The sequence below is a fragment of the Hippocampus guttulatus genome, chromosome 5 (genome assembly GCF_054856545.1).
Source record: "Hippocampus guttulatus isolate MCC_2025c chromosome 5, RoL_Hgut_1.0, whole genome shotgun sequence".
In the NCBI taxonomy this organism is placed as follows: domain Eukaryota; kingdom Metazoa; phylum Chordata; class Actinopteri; order Syngnathiformes; family Syngnathidae; genus Hippocampus; species Hippocampus guttulatus.
The window spans coordinates 22,513,009-22,534,472 of record NC_141265.1 but is presented as its reverse complement, the minus strand read 5'-3'; the positions used below and the strand labels follow the sequence as shown (position 1 = coordinate 22,534,472).

The 21,464-nt window shown below is 42.0% G+C and overlaps 1 protein-coding gene and 1 long non-coding RNA gene across 5 annotated transcripts in view; one reads left to right on the top strand and one right to left on the bottom strand.

Moving 5' to 3' along the window:
- Window positions 1-3,122: 3,122 nt before the first annotated feature.
- LOC147205545 (uncharacterized) lies at window positions 3,123-11,123 on the top strand. The gene is made up of 3 exons (XR_015101033.1): window positions 3,123-3,743; window positions 3,810-3,881; window positions 5,741-11,123. It is a non-coding gene; the product is annotated as an uncharacterized LOC147205545 (long non-coding RNA).
- Window positions 11,124-12,854: 1,731 nt separating this feature from the next.
- LOC147205544 (histone-lysine N-methyltransferase EHMT1-like) overlaps window positions 12,855-21,464 on the bottom strand; it is a 44,267-nt gene continuing 35,657 nt past the window's right edge. For 2 of the 4 annotated variants that reach the window (XM_086112410.1, XM_086112411.1), the window contains exons 17-22: window positions 20,838-20,915; window positions 20,612-20,727; window positions 18,478-18,564; window positions 18,314-18,392; window positions 15,567-15,742; window positions 12,855-15,407 (exon numbers count right to left, since the gene is read on the bottom strand). In XM_086112410.1, coding sequence (XP_085968536.1) covers window positions 15,293-15,407; window positions 15,567-15,742; window positions 18,314-18,392; window positions 18,478-18,564; window positions 20,612-20,727; window positions 20,838-20,915 — 651 coding nt within the window. In that variant the 3' untranslated portion in view covers window positions 12,855-15,292. Of the gene's footprint in view, window positions 15,408-15,487; window positions 15,743-18,313; window positions 18,393-18,477; window positions 18,565-20,611; window positions 20,728-20,837; window positions 20,916-21,464 lie in introns of all 4 variants that reach the window. The other 2 variants (XR_015101032.1, XM_086112413.1) reach the window with 2 other exon arrangements.

Sequence of the window (21,464 nt, the reverse complement as noted above, 5' to 3'; positions counted from 1 at the left end):
GTATCATTGCTGCGAGGCAACTCAAGGACGAGGAGTTCCCAATCACGATTTTCGGTTATCATTAGATTTTCCTGAGACCAATAATATTTCTCGACCACCTAATCTTTTGTTGACGCAACTTTTTTACGTTGACGTGGTTGTGTTTATTTGCTTGTTTAGAAGCTTTGAGTAAGTCCTTAAACTGATAACAAAGTTGACTCAGCACCTTTACATTGGAGAGGCAGAATTAATCTCTTGTTTTCACATAAATTACACATAATTTGTGTTAAATTTGTTAGCAATACCACATAATTTAAAAGTATCTGATTTTAGTGCTCGCTGGGCTGCTCCAATGAACGTTAGTCCCCAAACAAGAACCCGTGGTATCACATTCCGCTAAAATTAGGATGCTCGTTGTGTAGAATACACGTTCTGTTACAGTTTCTTAAAAGCAGGGAGCACGGGAGGTAGTAGGAATTTGCCTCAATAAGGGATAGTTTCATTTCAAACGATAAGTCATTGCTTTGCAATCAACACTTTCAAAGTGAGGATTTTGACAGAACGCGGCAGAATGTCAAGTCTTACAGCTGATGCTGTGCCAAACATCTTCAACTTACCTGTTCATCTTGAAAGGGTATGTGCACCATTGGCCATAGGAAATTAAGATATTAAAGTTGGATAAATCAATATTTAGATATGTAATTTAATGCCACCCCTTCTGCAAGTTTACACATATTGTGTTATGTACTCCAGAACATGTATGAATATGTAACTGTTCATTTTAGCTCAACTGCTTCGAGTAGAGCAGAGGGAAAACTGCCATTGAGCCTTCTTCAGCATGAGCCTTCCCCTGATGATGTTTTTGCATTCATGCGGAATGTCACTCACAAATAAATGTGTCCTATGATTTGTCATTAAACAGTTTACCTCAGCGGTACCCAGGAAGGGTTATGATGGTGTTATTATAAGAGCCCAATTTTTTTTCAGGTAGCATTCTGTGTAAATGAATTGAGAAATAACAGTTAGGTCACTTGATTTACAGTACTCATACACATCGATGAAGAAATATTTACAAAGTCACCAGGGGTTAGGAAACATTTTCAATCAAGAGACATTTTTTATCAAAACATATAAAAAATATATGTTTTTGCTGTATAAACCATCTGATTAAGATCCATGTATTAAAAGAACACAGATTTGGCTTCTCTGTTGTAGATTCAGAGAAGCTCTAGAGAAGCTGTCCTTTGATGTCTGCTGGGCCAGCCTTGGAATGGACGCTGAATCTGCCAGAAAAGATCAGAGCTACCACCTGCTGACCCTCACAAACAACGGCAATCTCATTATTCCAACCGTGGAGATTGCCACGGTAGCAGAGTGGGTTGTTCGTCAGGCAGCAGCAGAATACAGAGGCCCATCAAAATGTTGGAGGTCCTCTTCATGGTGTGGAGGAGAATCGGCTCAAAAGATGTTTTTTTTTTAACTTGGGCACTACAACGACACATGCTATGACATCGACAGGCATCACCATACACGGTTGGCCTTACTCGTGTCTCTGTTCTTTACGGAGCCCCTAACTTGATTTGCTTCAATCTGAGGCTACACCACATAGCAAAAATCACAACACTTAGGTTACAGATAGATGCTCTACAAAATAGTCCTTTTTAAAGGACATTGGCTCCAAATGTGTGTCCACATACTGGTATTATTTTCTGCCACTCCTGTTGGTGTCAGGCGGACGTGGGGGGGTTTGACTTATGTTCCCATTATCTTATGTAACCAGGTGAACCATACTTAGACTTTTGAAGTGAAGGCTGCCTTTTTTAACAAATGTAGCACTGTCACTTTAAGAGCACGCTTGATAAAAACACGCGGGAACATAAAGCGCGACCGAGAATTAGACCAGGAAGTGAGGGGAGGAGGACACTCATGTGAAGGAAGATAGTCACTGACGTGTGTATGCCGCTCGTCCCCACTTGATAGACCCATGATTGTCGTTGTAACCCTGGCGATATTCAGGTAATTGGTAGCTATTTTACCATGAAGCTTGTAAGGTGTTATATTTGGACGGGTGAATAATTATTTGAATGGTATTTGTAGAGCAAAATATCGTGGTTTGGAGTTTGAAATCTCCCGCAAGCAAGGATGAGATTTTTCCGCGTTTTGGCGGAATTCCGCTTTTTTCCAGTCAAAATTGACCTATTTTACATTGTTCCAAATCCGTAAAAAAATTCTGGAGGGGGGGGGGGGGGGGGGGGGGGGGGCTCCGGACTTGTCTTATGCAGATTCGGGGCTCGTAATGTTTACACGTAACGTTTGCAAGCATCCATTTTTATAGCGAAGCGTTAGTTTGTCGTTACTTCCTATATGGGCTAAAACGAATGTCTTACTTGTTGTGATTGGTCGCTATATCGGCAAATCCAAATCACAACTGTTGTGTCTTGAAAAGACGAGGCACACACACGCGTTTTCTATTATGTATTCGACCGTCGAGTTCCGCCATTAACAACGTGGGGAAAGAGACTTAAACATTGAAGGTATTACATTACCTCCCCCCTTAGTTTAAAGGTACATAACAAATTCACATTTCCTTATCCATCATACTGCATAACATTTCTTCAATAATAAACAAATTCAATTTGAACGTCTTTCAAATTACGACATCACAATCAATCCCTGTAACGTAAAGGGCGTTGTGCTTTACATCCTGAACGCTTTACGTCTCTGGCACAAGTGGTTCAGGCGGGTCTGGTGCAAAAGCTGGTGATGCAGGAGTTGTGGACTCCGGCTCGTCAAAGTCTTTCTCCTGCTCAGCTGACTGAGTCGCACTTTCAGGTCCCGGATCTAAAATGTCAGGTGGGTATCGAAAGCTCAGCTGGTCTCCATGGAACCTGTATACCTTTCACCTTGCACATGGTATGACACTGGTCTAGTCAGTTGTGTCACTACTCCAGGGATCCATTTGGGATGTTCTCCTGCTGTGTTGCGTAGATAGACGGGGTCATCCACATCAAACTGTCTTTCGGCAGCCTGACGATCATGTTCCTCCTTCTGTTGATACAGTATTGTCTTTGTTCCATCGTCTATCGTCTCAGGCAGGGGGACACGGGATAGTCCATCTGCATGACCGTGCTCCTCTGATTGCCTGTAGGTTATGTGATAATAGCAGACAATATGATTGCCCATCTCTGTATGCGTGCTGCTGCCATTGTTGGTAGTCCCTTGCATTCTCCGAACAGCGCGGGCAGAGGCTTGTGGTTGGTTACCAATTCGAACTTCCGCCCCCAAAGGTATTGGTGGAATTTCTTAAATCCGTACACCAGACTCAAAGCCTCCTTTTCTATTTGTGAGTAGTTCTTTTCTGCTTGGGAGAGCATTCGAGAAGCAAAAGCAATGGGATGTTCTTTCCCATCAGGTGTCGGGTGCTGAATGACAGCTCCGATCCCATAAGCAGAAGCATCACATGCGAGTGTAAGTGGCAGGCGCGGGTTGTAATGGGTTCATATATTTTCACTTGTCAACAGTTCTTTACAGTTGTCAAATGCGCTCTCCTCATCTTTACTCCATTTCCATTTTGTTTTCTCCTTCAGCAGTCTGTAAAGTAGAGCTAAAACTGTACTTTGGCATGGTACAAAGCGTCCTTAGTAGTTCATGAGACCTAAGAAGGCTCTTAGCTCTTTAGTGTTTGTGGGTGCTGGAGCATCATGAATGGCCCTGACCTTATCTTTGGACGGGTAGACTCCTTTTCCATCCAGCACGTGCCCCAGGTACTCTATTTGCGTCTTACCAAAGTCACATTTTGTCCTCTTCACTGTCAGACCATTCTCTTTCAGCCGCTGAAGAACTCTGTCCAGGTTCGTTAGGTGCTCGGATTCGTCTCGGCCCATCACGAGCAAGTCATCGAGGTAGACCACCACGTTGAGGTCTTTCATTAGATTCTCCATTATCATCTGTAAAATACTGACAGCAGAGTTGACACCAAAACACAGTCTATTGTACACAAACAGTCCTTTGTGTGTATTGATTGTAGTATACTTCTTTGAGTCGTCATCGAGAAGAATTTGTTGATAAGCTGCAGCCAAATCTATTTTTGAGAATATTTTCCCACCACATAGAGTGGCTAACACCTCCTCGATGCGTCGTAGTGGATATGTCTCTGTGTTAATAGCTTGGTTCACCGTTATCTTGTAATCACCACACAAGCGAAGTCCACCATCCCGCTTGGGTACTGAAACCACTGGAGCAGCCCACTGTACTTGACAGGGGTGATCTTTCTCAAGGCGCTCCAGTTCTTTTTCAACTTTTTCTTTCATGGCAAAGGGCAAAACATGGGCTTTGTGGAATTTACGGACTGCATCAGGCTTGACGGATATTGTTGCCTTTATGTCCTTTAATGTCCCCAACTCATCTGTGAAAACATCATGTTTTGCGAGTACATCTTGGATTGACTTGGCTCTTGGACAGGGGTGGGCAATTATTTTCCCGGGGGGGCCAAATGAGAAGCAGAAAATATTGTGAAGGGCCGGGCCTAAAGTTAGAAATAGAAAAAAAAAAAGAGGATAGCTCAATGTCTTTGTATGCCAGTAATAATGTAACATTCTCCTCCACCATCACACTCAGCACCGGTTCTCTTCAAGGATGTGTACTGAGCCCCCTGTTGTTCACACTCTACACATTTGACTGCTCTCCGACTCTTATTAGCGGTCCAGTTTGCGGAAAGTTTTTAACATGATAACAATCAAACCATTCTAGGAAATGTTCATTTACTCGAGCCTCAAGCAATTCACTCTGAGCATGGAAATTGCCAGAATCGGACTGAGTAAGAATCGCTTCCTTGTTTTTCAAAGTCTCGTAGATTTGAGTCTTTCCGACTCCAGGCGTCTCCTGAATGTTTCGTACTTTGTTACCCGCTTTGTTTAATCAGATACATATCACTTTCTCTTCTATGGTCATTACTCTCTCCCTCTTTCTTCGTCTTCCCCTCCCTCTCTGTGCTCTGCAACTTGAAGTAACTGCGCCACCTTGTGTTGAAATACCTGTCATTACAAGTCCAAACGAAATTAATCCAATCAAACCTTAATTGTGCACCAATCTTCGGCGGGCCGGATTAAAAAGACCAACGGGCCGGATTTTGTTTTCTGTGACTGTTTTGATCATTTCCCAGTTTAACTTTATTTTATCTAGCCACTCTCGTCCGCAGAGTGACTCCCACAACTATCAGCGGCAAGTCAACAGTCTGATTTTCATACTTCACTTTAGCCAGGAACTGTCCTTTTACAGGAATTGTCTCTCCTAAGTAGCCTTTTAGTGCTACACTACTTCCCTCTCGTGGTATACGAGAGAATGACCGTTCATACACGTTTTCAGAGATAATGCTGACTCCTGCTCCCGTGTCAATTTCCATTGGAACCTTCCTTCCATTTACATCAAAAATGGCCCTATATGGTCTACGGTCGTCATTAGCTATACACGTGGACATGGAACATGGGAACATCATCATCTTTCTTTTCATCAGTTTGCACATAGCCAGTCATTTTACTCTCATTGCTTATCTTCTTCCCCCTTTTCTTGCTCTTATCGTCAGATACAGGTGCCCGAGCCCGACATGCTTTCTGAATGTGACCAACTTTACCACACTGATGGCATTTTGAAGTCTTGTAGAAGCAGCCATTTGCACTATGATTCATGCCTTTACATCGGTAGCATCCATTTTGGTGTGTGGGTGAGCATCCTCTCCTTTGGTTTTCCTTAACCTTGTGTACAGGTGCGGTGACATCTTCACCTTTCCTCAACTGCTGTGCATCCCGGTTGGCAGTTTCCATGTTGACAGCAAACGAAAGGCCATCCTCTGAGAGTAACTTGCGTTGCAAAGCCTCCGAAGCAACACCGCTGACGAAGCCATCACGGAGAGCCTCATCCAGTCTGTCCCCGAAATCACACCTTGTAGCGAGTTGACGTAGCTCAGCGGCATATTCTCTAACCGTCTGGCTGTTCTTCTGCACACATTTTCGGTATCTGAAACGCTCCGATATCACCAACGGCTTGGGCTCATAGTAATTCCTCAATGTGGATACAATTTCCGCAAAAGTCTTGTCTCTGGGCTTGGCAGGTTGCACTAAATTACGGAGAAGTCCATACGCTGATGCGCCCAAGGAGCTCAGTAAAACGGCAACTTTCTTGTCGTCGCTGACATCATGCGCCTCGAACAGCAGTTCCATGCGTTCCACATAGGCAGACCACGATTCATTGTCGGGTTTAAACTCGTCCGGTCTTTGAGAAAAGTAGGCCATCTTACCTCACTAAACTTTAGAGTATTGCCTCCTACCCTAAAATCGACTTTTACTCGTCGCCAGATGTTGTGTCTTGAAATGACGAGGCACACACACGCGTTTTCTATTATGTCGAGTTCCGTCATTAACAACGTGGGGAAAGAGACTTAGACATTGAAGGTAACATTTCACACATGCACAGTAGATGGCAATACAAAGTATGGGAAGTCAATGTGTCCAAACAACATACAAATAACTATGATGGTTAATACACCACAACAACAAATCCGTGTTAGCCTTCCTAAATGCCGAATGTTATCGAGACTCGCGACGAAGCTAAACTGCGTCAGATAGATGCGGACCTGAAAAACACGTTTCGATGGGACTGGTTGGATAGAAAGCTGACGGTGTCCCCAGTAGGAAACGGTAAAGAGGAACCATTGTGCTTGTGTCGGATTTCGTGAAAAAGCTCGATGTCGCCGGTAAAGCTCTGAGTACAATGTGTGACGATGTCATTCTATACGGATCGAGAGGATGGAAAGCTGTACAGAGTCACGCAACCTCGGTGAAACACCGAAAACAGACATTTCTACTGAAAAGTAACTACTTGATCTCAAGCGCTTTTAGACAGCCTGGAGCATGTGTAAAAACAAGAGGAGTTGGCTAAAAAGAGTGGAAAAAGACAGAGAAGACCAATAAGCGTTTAGCACTTGCTAAAAAGCTTAAAATGAAGAGAAAATACAGTATTCTAGTATGAAACTGTATATTGTTGTATATACTGTAAATAGACATCCACTCTATATAATACAATTAGAGCTGTCAAACGATTAAAATATTTAATCTAATTAAAAATGCAACTGTCATAATTAACTCGAATGAACTAAAAAATTAATCGTGATTACTCACATTTTTTAATCGTTTCTGAATTTCCTTTTACATTTTTGTCCTATTTTTCCCACATTTTAATGCTCTCATCAACATGGAATCATGAAGCAGTTTTCTATGTGCCAAATGCAAATATTTACTGAAATAACAATTTCGATTTTCAATTTTACATGAACATTTTTCACTTGGAGCAGTTATTCACACATAATCTCTCACACAATATTACTGTCCATCAACAACAGTGAAAAAAACATTTTGTCACACAACAGCTGCTTTAACAGCTTTTTTTATGAAATCAAAACGGAGCAATATAACATTATAAAGTGCACATCTAAAGTAAACTAGTACTCAGCTTATAGTGGATTTAAACCATGGTTGTATACTTAGTTTTTCTCAAGTTTGCTTTGAACACAGCAGTCTATTTCTGTATGTTTGTTGAAGAATAACGAGACACCGGACACCAGTGTTCGTTATGTGCCCCTGTATTCAAAACTGCCGGCCGTACAAACAAGCGCATGCACTTCCCCTGTGCTGCTGGGGCAAACCGTTCTGAAAGAGAGGGGTTTCACTCCCCCTAACACAGTCAGGCTATGTTGATTGTGTTGGTCCTTCTTGCGCGGAAGTCTCTCTACGGTTTTGTGTAGACCTCATTTCGGAAGACTACACTTGGTTCGATGACAACACTGGAGACGTTTTATTTTCGCTAGGTCGCTACCACTGAAGCGCACTGTCACTGTCAGACGAACACAGAGAAGCTCCACCCGCTCTATTTATATGGACACAGAACACTGTAACCTTCCACACAAAATAGCTCTAAATAAAATACATTCATAACCCATACACAGTATAGTAAACAGTGTGGGACTTCACTATCACTGTATGAGGTAAGAATCAACAGCTTTTTTTTTTTAATCACATTTACACAACACTTTATGAATACAAGTAATGAACAAATCTTAAATATGGCAGGGAATGTGTTTCCTTTTTAAGTTTTGATTTTGAGCAGCAAATTTGAAGTTACATATTGGTGCTCACCAGGAATGCATAAGCAAAATTGCACATTTTCACTTGAAAGAATAGTGAACAATCTTGGGATTTTTTTCTGTTAAAGTTTCAAATAGTATGTAAATTGAATATACTTCCTCATCAGCATGTTTAGAGCCACTTCTGTAAGTGGCCCCGCCCCCGTCCCTTTCCGCTTTTTTCATCACTAGCCACTCTCATCCCTTCGCAAGTGAGTCATGTGAACAGCTGTATAGCGCAAGTGTTCGCAATGTTACAAGATGTATATATGGGTTTTTTTTGACTGAAATGATATGAACTGTGTATCGGTGCAAACTATCGCGATATTCAAGTTGAGCGCGTGCGTCGTTTGCCCTGTCGTCTGTCAACAACATTGAAACATGGCAGCGGCCGAGATCTGCGGCGACAGTTTAAACCGCGTTTTCTGTGTTTCAGTTGCATGCTCGCACCGTAATGTTAAGATAATAGTATCCATTGATGTGTCGAAAAAAATCAGCGAACTATTTGATGAACACCACGGGCCGAGTAAACACCGAGGGCGGAGGAGGACGTCGGCGGAGGCGGCGGCGCGCCCCGCCCCCCTGAGTCCGGAGCGGGGAAAAAACTAAATAGGTGGCGGCGGCACCGGCCGCGGAGCGGCGGGTTCAATGTCTTCTTGTTTTATGTTTTATGGGTTATTTTGTTTGTTTTTGATGGAAAAAAAAAAGATTAAAAAAAACTTTGTCCGACCTACCGACCCTATGCTGATATTTCATGTTACCTGAAACACACTATCTTTTTTTGTTTGGCCATATTATGATATGATTGTCTTATATCTGTTAGATAATTTTTATTGATCTCTTAGATCCTTTTTCAAACTCTTTCAAAATTCAATTTACATCGCAGTCTTTCCTCTGAATGCTGTACAATTTTTTATTGTTCAGTCGGTAATAAAGCCCACATAAAAATTATTTTGTGTTCAGTCTTTCCAAAGACTACACTTATTTATTTGATTTACTATTTTCTCTATAATGATTACCAGTAAATTAATCTTTGCAGTGTGAGATTGGAAAAAATACTCTGATTTTGTGGTATGCTGTACAGGGTTCGTACGGGTCCATAAAGTTCCTAAAAATCAATTTTAAAAGTTGTAAAATTATGTTCTTAATTGTCCATAATTTTCAGGGAAATCTATAAAAATACATAAAAATTAACATGCGGTGTTCATTTCATTTGTGTATGTCGTTTTCCCCACCCTTCCAATTCATAGTTTTGTCGGAACATGCAGGACCTGGTACCCGCTCTGCTTTTTCGCCGTCTCCGATTAGTTCCGACGATGATCACGTGATCACTTCGGGTCATTCCGGGAAACAATCGATTGACGCCATCCTGGGGCAGTGAATGGATGGTTTGGTTAGAAAAATCTATTCATCGAATTTAACGATCTCAACAAGTGACAGACGAATATGTTGCGACGCCACTCGAGCGAAGCGCGCCTCAGCAGTCGATAGTCCGCTGCTTTCTGCTGTGTGTGCTTCAGCTAAGCTTAGCTGTTGTTTCAGCTAGGCTAGCTTTTTGTTGTAGATTTGTGACGTCAGTTGCTTGGTTGAAACCAAAAGACGTGCGCGTAAAGTAGAGGTAAAACTTGTCATAGCCTCCTGGTCAAGTCAAATGTATTGAGGCACACAGCAAAACAAGAAAATTGATCGCCAAGAACTTGCAAAAGAGATTGAGGAGAAAACTAAGTCACTGTCTACTATTCCCTAATTGTCATATCAGTTCAAACATGTCTGATCATTGAAGGTGATATGAGGGAAAATAATAGGGTTGGACCATTTGGGATTTAGACTTCTGACATGCATTTCAGCTGTTCAGGTATACTGGATACTGCTAAGATGGGCAATCAGTACTACTGTTAGTGAAACCAGATTTTTCTAAACCCTGTCCAGGTGACCCATATGACCATTTGCTCTGGTCTGCTCTGCTGCTCTGTTCTAAGAGTTGTGTTTATTCGAATATAAATTGAAGTTTTATATTTTCTCAATTTAAATTTTTCTTTGTGTGTTTTATTTGAGAATTAATTAAAAAGGTTTTTTTTTTCATTTTCCTACCTGTGATACAGGTAGCAAAGTGAAAATTTTACATACAGTATGTCAGATAAAGGGTTAAGTGATTGCCCCTAAAAATAAAGATGTGCCCTTCCTTTGGCAGCAATGATTTGAACACCAGCTCAGTGATATGTGGCTTTCTGTTCAGCCCGTGTATTGCTGAGTGGGCATTAAATCCACCGTGAATCCCCCGCTGAATGGAGAAAAGGTCCTTAAAAATGGCTAAATTGGTCCACAAAAGTCATTAAAAGGTCCATAAATAAAAAGCAAGTGGAAGAGTGGGAACCCTGCTGTATTCATGATGACGTATGAGTACAGTACAACATATTTTGATCCACTTATTTAGTTCAATAAACCTGGAGTACACAGCTGCTGATGTAATGTTTATTGTTAATTCATAGTTTTCAAACATTTACAATTGAAACATTATACTTTTGAGTATCAGAATTCTTGATTATGAATATCAGTCAAAATAGAAAAATGGGTTTCCACGATGAACGTTTACGGAACCCAAAAGTATTCAAAGTCAGTCCTTGATCCTTGGCCTTGGCCTCGGGTTGCCGGTCCTCGGACACAACACTCCTAAATACATGTTACAATTAGATTATTGCACAATAAATGAGAGTTTTTGCATAATGTAAACAAAACAAAGAATAAAAATGGTCATTTAACTTTTAACTGCGTCGTTTTTTTTTTGCCCTCTTTAGTTCATGTTCTCTCAGAAGTGGCTTCTGCTTGGCGTTTTGTAAAGAGCTGATCCAAGGACGTTTGCTTTTGTCGGCTTTTAACAATCCTTCTAAAAGGTCCAAGGCAACACATCTGGTAGAGGTCCCTCTTAGCCAATGGGATGCCAGGAAGATGCTCGGTAATAGCCAATGGCAGAGCAGCTATAAGTACGTTACTGTTACTAAAATACAGTATGGGCTGTTGCTCGGAGCTGCGAGTAACAGCCCATACTGTATTTTTACCTTTCGTATCTTGACATTTCTTTCGGAACAAGAGGCAATATTTTTCCTGTTGAGGCGTTTCGTAGCTTGAAAATTTCGTATGAAGAGACGTTCATAAGTAGAGGTACCGCTGTAGTGCATTAGTAAGTGTCCGCAAAAACTAGCGTTTTTTTTCCCCTAATGTCATGTGCATACCTGTCAACTTTTCGGAGCGCCAACCTGTATAAACTACCAAAAAAATCCTTATAACATACCAAAGCATTTTATATGTCAAAATAACGGCAGAAAAACCCCCACGAAATTTTCAATATTTATTGTAGATCTCCATAATACAATGTCTGGTTAATGTGTAATCATCATTCTACTTCGTGGCATTACTGTGTTCAGAGTTGTATTCCTGCGTTATGTTTTCACCAACTCCAAATGCTGACCCATCGGCTCGAAGTTACAGCATCCATTCATATGGATACCTGTTAGCAGGGGGGGGGGCGGACGGAAATTTTCAGAATCTGTATGATTTGTGCGATACGGCCATATACGTGAGATTCACCACAAAATCCGTATGAACTATGGCTAAACCGTATGAGTTGACAGGTATGCATGTGTGAGGCTCCGTAGCTTTGGCTACACGGCTGTCATGTAATTTTGAATTTTACGGATTCCCAGGCATGACATTTGAAAGAAAAAAAAACCTACTCTATGTGCATGAACTACTAATTTGTGCACACAAAGTACTTATTTGTGCACATTAATTACTATTTAGTGTACACCAGTTACTACTTCATGTGTACGAACTATTACTTCGTGCGCATGAACTAGTTACAGCATGCTCACAAAATAGTTGCACCGTGCACATGAAGTAGCGCTGATCCTTTATTGGACAGAAGGGTAAACAAATCGAGCGCACATTCACCTACCCGCTTCTGACTGACCTAATCGTGAAAATCGCATATGTATTTGTGTGAATCATTTTTACTCCCCTCGGGTTGACTTCATATTTGCGTGTGGAGGCTGGCCTGACCACAATGTATATTTGGAGTGACTTGGCAGTCTCGATATGTGGCTTACGTTGTATGCAAAACAGCGTGGACTACAACCATACAATTTTTATGATCAAAATGTTTTTATTTTCTTGAAGTGGCTAAATGCATTTGACAAAATTAAAGCCCAATTACTGCAGACCTTAAGAATAGGTGATGGGCGTGTCGTAATCATGAGACGGTGCAAAGAAAGTTACAGTATCAAACGCTGTCCAAAATATGACATGTGCAAGGAGTACAAAGTCGTCTACTGCTCACATTCTTGCCTATATGTTTCTGCCAGTCTTTGTCTTGTTTTGCTGAACATATGGGCGCATGGTGTATTACGCTCTTTCAAGACAGCTATTTGCCTCAAATAAATTTTTTTTGAAGTGCCTGTTTTTTAGTCATTATTTTTGTTTATTTTTTTCATCCATTATTGGCTTGTCTTTGGGCTTCAGAGACTTCAGTTGTAGGTTACGACACACACATTTGACAATTAACTTGGACTTGACATACACAGTATACAGTCATAAAATGTGTATGCTGCAAGATGACTAAAGATATACATGATCTGTGGTGGTTTTCCACCACTTTTGGCATAAACCGTATACAGGGTGACCCAAAAAAAACAGGACCCGTGTACACTTTATGTGATATCTCCTTTATTTATTCACCGATTGCCCTTATTTTACAGGACATGGCAGAATCAACGACCGTGAGTACACCAAGACCTCAGTGGGAGCTGGAACAAAGAATACACTGTTAAATTTTACTACAAGACAGGCTCGTTTAAGAAAACCCAGGACAGTTTCATGCGTCAGTTCGAATGTGAAAAGGCTCCATCCAAAAGCAGAATTCAGAACTGGGTGGACCACTTCGAGAAGTATGGGACCGTGGAGAACCTCGACGCTGCCAGTGAGAACCGTCCAAGACACTCGGGACGTCCCAAGAAGCGAACAGCCGAGCTGGTTGAAAGAGTGAGAGAGTCTCTCCAGTAGAGTGTGAAACACTCTGTGCGTAAGCGAAGTCAGTCCCTCGGTATGTCCCTTGAGACTTGCAGGAAAGTGCTGGTGAACGATATCAGGGCTTACCCATACAGAATACAGACGCTGCAGACCCTTACAGCCTCAGACAAGAAGCAGAGGAGGGCTATGGCAGTCAAGATGCCGTAGAACGGAGAAAAAAAGGCCAAATACCCGAGTGTTTTGAATAAAATAAACTAGTTATGGCCAAAGTTTCATTTCATTCGGACAAAACACTAAGAAACGGGGCCTAATTAGAGGCCCGTTATTTTTTTTTTTGGGTCACCCTGTATACATATGGGAAGTTATCACAGCATTTCACTTTTTCTAGATTTTATGTTACAGCCTCATACCAAAGCAGAATAAATCATTTTTTATGCCTCAAAATTCTACACACAACACCCTGGAACAGGGGTGTTAGTCATTTTTATGGCGGGCCCCAATGTAGTTCCGGCTACCCTCAGAGGGCTGTTATTTGAAACCAAATAAATGTTTAATCATCTCATCGTATTATTACATGTACAATTGATGGATCACTAGTTTTGAAAACTAAAGTCAGAGATAATACTTTGTTCAAGCTACTGTTAAAAATATAACAAAAAATATAAGACCTCAATATCATTTATTTATATGAGTCACCCATTTTTCCCACTTTCAGTCTTCTCGAGACCTGAAATGAGATAAAATAAACTCATCGAAATTCTAGATCGGAGCCAAAAGACCCAAATCAGCAATTGGAATTGCGCTCTCTTTTTATCTCATTTTCTCTCTTTGGGAGGGGTTAAGGTCAGGCCGTGCAGCACAATCAGCATTTTGAGCAGCTACACAGAATGCAGTCTAGTGCATGAGCGAGCAACTTTGCTTCTCTGCAAAATAACTGGTCGGCATTCAATGGTACGAACAGTTAACTCACATTTCAGCACTGTTAGATGTCAAATTCCCATTACAGCCCTTATTCCCTAATTGTTCCGTTTAAACTGGTGACACGCTCTCAGAAGAGTCCTGGTGCTTAATGTTGTTTTATTTTTAGTAATAACCTTCACAATACCACACTGCTAGGGGGCAGTGTTGCCTCAACGAGGGGTAATGTGAGCACAGGTTTTGGGGGGTGAGTTCAGTTATGGTACTGTTGGTCAAGGTTGCTGCGAAATAAAGAGTTCTTCAATCATCATACAAGTGGAGTTATATTCAAGTTAACACTTCAGAACGTCTTCCATTTACAGATGATGGAGGCCACTATGCTCATTGGAACCTTCAAAGAATCAAAGATTTTTGTGTACCCATACCCAAATTTGTTGCTCAAGACAATTCCTTTGGCTTTCATGCTTGATTGTGCTCTGACATATACCGTCACCCATATAGAGGTGTGTGCCTTTCCAAATCATGTCCAAGCAACTGAATTTAGCAAAGGCGGACTCCAATTAAACTGTTGGAACCTCTCAAAGATAATCAACGGAACCAAGATGGACCCGAATTCAATTTTGTACTTTGTGGCAAACACTATGAGTACTTATGCTCATGTGATTTTTTTTTTTTAAATAAACTAGAGAAAAATTGGTAAGTAATTGGGTTGCGTGTAGAATACTGGCAGGAATTGACTCAATTTTGGGATGAGGCTGTAACAAAATGTGGAAAAAGTAAAGCACTGAATACTTTCAAGATGCACAAGATGTCACATTTACTGTAACCGTGATAAGTTTGCAAGACAATTCATGTGTCTTTAACTATACAGAAAAATCTAATACACACAAAAAATGTGAACAAAAATGCATTGAATAGCTTAAACATCACTGGCGTCTGGCGGAATCCTGGCACCTCCAAGATCATCACTTCACAAGATCAAATAAACAGGTTGCACAGCCACAAACATTGCATCGTCAAAGAGAGCAAGCCACATCAACACTAAACTGCTCAATCATTTGTAAAAAAAATAACCCAACGCACTCGCGTGGACTGACCAAGAGTGTAGATTTGTGCTTTGCCAACTTTTGACAGGATGTTTGGGCCCAACGCCAGCGATATGGCACGTAATACGTCACAGGAAGAAACACTCCAGCTGTACTATGATGTGGTCCTCGATGTCGAGCTTGAAAAATCGTAGCGACACTTGGGTGAGCCACACTCGCAGCTGAAGTATTTACTCTTCACCATCCAGTAGTGATCGCCATAGTCAAACCTGATGAACAGAGATCATGAAATATGTGATGCTCTCTTAATTTCAACAGTTTGAAAAGCAAGCCACACAAAATTCCTTACAAAGATTTTACATGGTTAATTTCAGTACTGTGTAGAGCATTGAGGTCAGTTGGGTTCAACGGACGGTTCGATCACTGACCCGATCTGGTCACCGGCTTTAATGGCTCTGCTGGAGAAGAAAGCAATCCGAGGGAATCGCAAATCCTGATGCATGGTGAATACCTTCACGGGCAATAGGTTGGGCTCACACAGATGGTTAATGAAGCGGCCAATGTTCCCAAAAAGTCTTGCATCGATGCAATGTATGTCATCTACCTGCACGGGATGACAAAGACAACTATCTTTACTTGATCTCAATGTCGATCGTGTTCTTAACATGATCAGAGAACACCGTAAAGCTGTCAAATGAAGTCAAGTGCTCACCAACTAAAAGACTCGGGATGTGGTTGCGATTACTCTGCAAATGGCTACGACATTGATGGGTTACCGGCGACGCGCCGGCTACCCACACTCAAAGTAGTCCTCGATTAATTTTGGAAATTAAGAATGTTCTAGCAGTTTGAAATGGCGACATGTGTTTGCTCACCACAACATGTCAGACATTGCTTAGTAGCGCTTCCAACGCAAAGACCGTACTGGGACGAAAAACCAAATTTGATCAAGAAGATTTTTGTGTCTTTAAGGTAAATGGGAAGCAATAATTGCCCACCAGAAAATTCTGCAGGGAAATGTCCGATCTCAGTTTGCGCCTTCAAACTTCAAGCTGACTTGTGTTATGCAGAGGTGCAACGAAACCCAAAATTGCCAGCAAATACACGCTGGAATGGCTAAAAAAAAAAACATCTGGAATGAAATCAAATTGCAAAGGCTATTCATGCTTGAGGCCATTCCAATATGAATGGCTTCAAGCATCCATCCATTCTCCGCAACGCTGATCCTCACAAAAGCCAGTATCTCTACTGGAGCTTTATCAATGCGGGGAACGTTCTGCAATGTGCTTAAGTAAAAAATATGCGCGCTCGGCTGCGCAAATTCTCCTATCGACTTAATTGTATCACTTAACACACCATCATAGCTTTGAAGTGAAGATGGCGCCCGAGTAGGCAGCCGTCAGCAAGTGCTCTCATGAGCCTTGCTTTTTTTGTTGTTTTTTGGTTTGTTTTGTCACTTTGTGTTTGTTGTTACGTCGTGTGGACCTTATGTGGACTTTTTTCAGCATTTTTAGGCCACGACATTCATCAAGGAGGAGACTCTGTGCTTGGTGGTTGCGCCCTCTCGGCAGCATGGGTATACCAGCACTGTTTTTGACTGGGAGGAATGTCGGCGCCATTTGACTGTCGTTGCTGGACAGTCCCGGGGCGCTTGTGTCTTGCGCCTGTAATGGGCAGCATTTTTCACAGCCCCGCTTTGTGCAGCGCAAAGGTTGATGCTGTTGGACTGTATGCGGCTGGATGGATGCATGACTTGAGAAGCCGACGATGAGAAGAAAGGAGCGTTAGCGCGGAGCGCCGATACGGATTTGCAACTGGGAGTCGCGGCTTGGAGTTTGAAGCGGATTACGTGGGACAGGAGAAGTGAACTCATCTCTTTTCGTTAATGGACGCTACAGCTTCGTGTTTGCTTTCAAAACTTAGCTTGTAGCCGACGTGTGCACATTTTCAGCATGACGTCTCTGATCCACTGGTGAAAGGACACTTTGATCCTCTCCTCTTTCATCTATAACTGCTTCAGACAACAAAGTGTATGCAGAAAAGTGGTGAAGATTGCACGACTGTCTGTGTCCTATGTGTTGTGTTGTGTTATTTTTGTTATTTTGACTTCAAAATGGCGCCGCGAAAGTGGCTCCCTTTCCAGCAGCTCCTATATTTTGTTGTTCTACTTCTTCCTTTCATAACTTTGATGCTGTGAATTGGGAATTTCTCCATTGCAAGACTAATAAAGGTTTTCGTATAAGAAGTACAGCCTCTGGGTGGAGTGATGTTTAAATGTCGGCACCGCCTGTCAAATCTAGAGGTGTTCTCTTAAGCAGCTTTCCTCTCGTTTAGGAGGCCGTAATAAGGACCAGCAACTCTTGAAGGTGAAACGGAATGTTGCAAGTTGTGATTCAATTCAGCGCTTCTGTGCTCGGCGAGCGGCGGCTGCTGACTTGAGCAAGTGGCAAAGGACCAATCACTTCAACTGCAGTCATGCTCATGGTGGCAATGGCAAGTTTGATTTTGAAATCGCTTGTTTTGTTTTTTGATAGATGCTGGTGGTAAGCTCAAAGAAGTGCCACATTGTTGTGTGCGGCGGCAAGCTTTGCTAAGCAACGCTTGAACAGCATTCGGCTCACTTGCTTTTCAACTAATAGAACAGCCCCAAATATGCATTCAGTCACAAGTCCTAGAAACCTCGATGGGAGAATTGCTCCGCCTTGAAGTCCATCTCTCCAACTTAGTCATGTTAATAGTAGGCTGATATAGCTCATAGAGATACATACAGAATGTGTTTCCTTCATTATACGGCGTTTAATTTTTTGCGGCTCCAGACATATTTGTTTTTTGTTTATTTTGGTCCAATATGGCTCTTTCAACATTTTGGGTTGCCGACCCCTGAGCTAGAGCATGCTTTTGTGATCTGACAGGGGAATATTCTGGTGGACATTCTGCAAGCAGGTTGCTGCAGCAAGTCTCCAATCTCCAGTTGGTCCACTATGCTGTGGCCCACTGCAGACTAAAACAAGGAGGAGAAGGCGCTCCCACTTCCAGTGCCTCAGACGATACTGACCTGATCGCAGGCCACTGACCGCAAGCTGCCCATGCCCGATTTAAAGCAACAAAAGACTTTTGTGCATTTGATCTTCCCCAGATCAGTGTGTAGCTGGAAGTGCAACCACAGTCAACCCACCTTATCGTTAAGTGTAAAGAGGAAAGAATCATTCTCTCTTGTGTTAGCCTCCATGTCGGTTATGATCTCACCAACATACCTGCAAAAATTGGAAAGGAAAACTTATATCTCTGTTCAAACATAAGAACCAAATTCATTGTGTAAATTAGAGACATTCTTCTCACTCGCAAATAAATGCCCCCTGAGGGACATCCTGCATGACTCTCACTCCCCAGCCCATTTTCTCTGTTTTGAAGAGCTGAAGACGGACTCTAGGAACAAAAAGTTACATAATTATCAGAAAACCTTTTAAAAAAATATCATCAGATAGACGTCACATACAAAAATCCATAATGCAGATTATTCCATATGCTATGAGGCATTTTATTAGATAACCAAAAGGATATACAGTATATAACTCGATAACGCTGACAAAAAGTCAAATTTAACAAAATATCAACATAGGCCATCTTGCCCTGCAGTGCGAGCGCAGCAGGGCTCTACTCTGCTTCCGACTTTTTCAGCTGGTCGCACCAACACAGATTTGGTACCACCCTGAAAGAACATGACCATATTTACTGATGTAGTCATCTCAATTGGCATACCATAATTTTATATGATGTAAAGATTGACCCCGATTCAAGATATGATTTCCCACAGTGCTTAATAGGCCAGTCTCTGGAGCATCCCCTACAATTTTTTTATTTTTACTAAACAGGCCAGGTTGTATGTTTCACCAAGACCTACAAAAGAAAAAAGTCTCTTGGGGGTATATGCTAAACATGACAGGCCAGTTTGAATTTTCTTTCAAATGTGACCTTAATTTTGGCCTTTATGGCTGCTTGCAGCTCTAGTTGAGTTTTGCCATTTAATAAGATTGCTTGACTGATCATCAAAACTGCAATTTGTCGTTGACGGAGATCAAGGTGAACCAGGAAATTATGTTAAAAGTTTGCATAGATTCTTGAATAGCTTTTTAGAAAGCTGTTTCAATGTCCTGCCTGACATCAAAGCTCCTGAGTTTCCACAGTAGGAACAGATGTTGTACTGCTTCTAAAAAGAGTCTGTATGCTGGCTGAGGTGCAGGTGGATGTGTCTTTGTGACCACGTCTCTCGGTTATTTCTTCCGACAACTTTGCCTCTGTGAAGCGAAAGAGACTGGTCTGACGGAAGTCAACTTTGAGCATTGAAAGTTCCGTTATTGTGTTGCATCATGACCACATTGCAGGAAAAGGCAGCCTTACACCTGTTTCATCATCCCCTTGTGTAGGGCTGGGATAAAAAAAGACAACTGAGGCGGATAGGTCAACTGCAAAACAAAGACCAACACAAGACTTTTGCCCCAAAGCTTCACAGGCACCCTATCACGGAAATGCAGTCAACACATCCTTAAAACTGTCTTCTCGCACCATCAATTTAAGTTGACACTGCAGTCAAGCAACCAAATACTGTTCAGTCAGACAGTTTTTTTCCTGTCAGTGATGATACGGTGGGCGCTTTTTACATCACGTTGGGCATTTACATCCTGACACAACCTAATCACTTTTATTGGGGCTGGGCTCATGGCTGTAAATCAACATAAACCGTAAAGAACCTTGCCTAGCGGGCCACCCGGATTTTGACCGTTCCCTGAACATGATTTGAAATTCATCTCATTAGTCGATTATTCCATGGAATAATGTGATAATGACATCATATGACGATAATCGATTCTAAAATAGGATTGGATGGTGGCAGCCCTGCACCTCTGGATCGCCTTTCCCTAAAAATCCATCTGTAATGATTCCTCAGTAGATACGAAGGAATTCCATTCAGGGAAGGTGTCGCTTATTGAACCAATGAATTAGGCCTCAAATCCAGCCGAGTCTCCTGTCAGTAAGTGATTCTCCCTCCATGGAATGCCAGTTTCATGCAAATACTTGACACCAGCTCTCGGACTTGTCATGGTGATTCAATGACATGTCATTGAAAACTACAATGTTGCTCAAAAAATACAAACATGAATCCAAAAAAAAACCTATCCAAACACAAAAGAGCATGAAGACGCAAGTTATTACAGAGTAGAGGCCAAAAATGTTGTTCGAAAGGTTACAAGCAGTCTACGTTAGGAAAAAAACAATGCATGCAGAGAAAACAATCAAAGCCATCTGATGTGTACCGGTCATCAATTCAAATCATGAGGTGGCGGGCATTACACACGATAAGATATTCAGGAAGATATCCTGTTGGATTGAATGGGGGTCGTACACTTAGAACCATTAAAAACAGTCACAGTTTTAGACCCCCACATTTAGACCCCTACATTTTGGATGGTCTCACCTCAGTCCATTTTGAACAACTCGATTCTTGCAGGTCCTCCAACATGAACAGGCGTGGTTACACTCAAAGAGCACTGGAGGATCCTGCTGACAAAAGTCCAGCAACAGGCGCCCCTCCTACATGCACACAAGCTTTGTATGATTGCTACCGATGACAGAATTGTACAGTTGTAGGATGTTGCTGCAAGTGCACTCCAGAAAACGGAGGCCACATTTGTCAAACTTACACTGTCATACCAACATTGCAGACTGAGCTGACCACAAGTGCAGGTACTGGATGAGCAGTCATCTGTGCAACTGCAATGCTAAATGAGACAGTTAAATGGATATTTATGTGAACGATGGAAATGATCAAATTGAATTTCTGTTTACTCCGTTTCATGGGCTCTAGCAGGTCATTCGAAAACGGCACTTAACATCGTAATCCATAATTATAAAGCAACATTTTAAATTTTAAAATAATGTAACAAGTATGCATGCTTGTACTGCACAGAATACTCCGTTTGGTAAAATATGGATTGACGAGATGAGTTGTATCAGAATTGACTTGCAATCGCCTACATCCATTTTCCTCTGCTTATCCAGAAGCGGGTTGTGGGAGAAGCAGTTACATTAGGGATGGCCGTGACTTCAAGGTTGCTGGCCACCTGTTCCAGAGGGGCACCAAGGCATATCAAGGCCAAATGTGAGACATCCTTCCTCCAGGGGTGTCCTACATCTCCTCCTGGTTGAATATGCGTGGAACACTTCACCAAGTTGAAATCCAGAAGCCATCCGAGATAGATGTCCATTACTCATCCTTCTCTCTCCATCCCTCCCTCTATTTCAGCCCTGCCCTCCTTGTCTCTCCATCT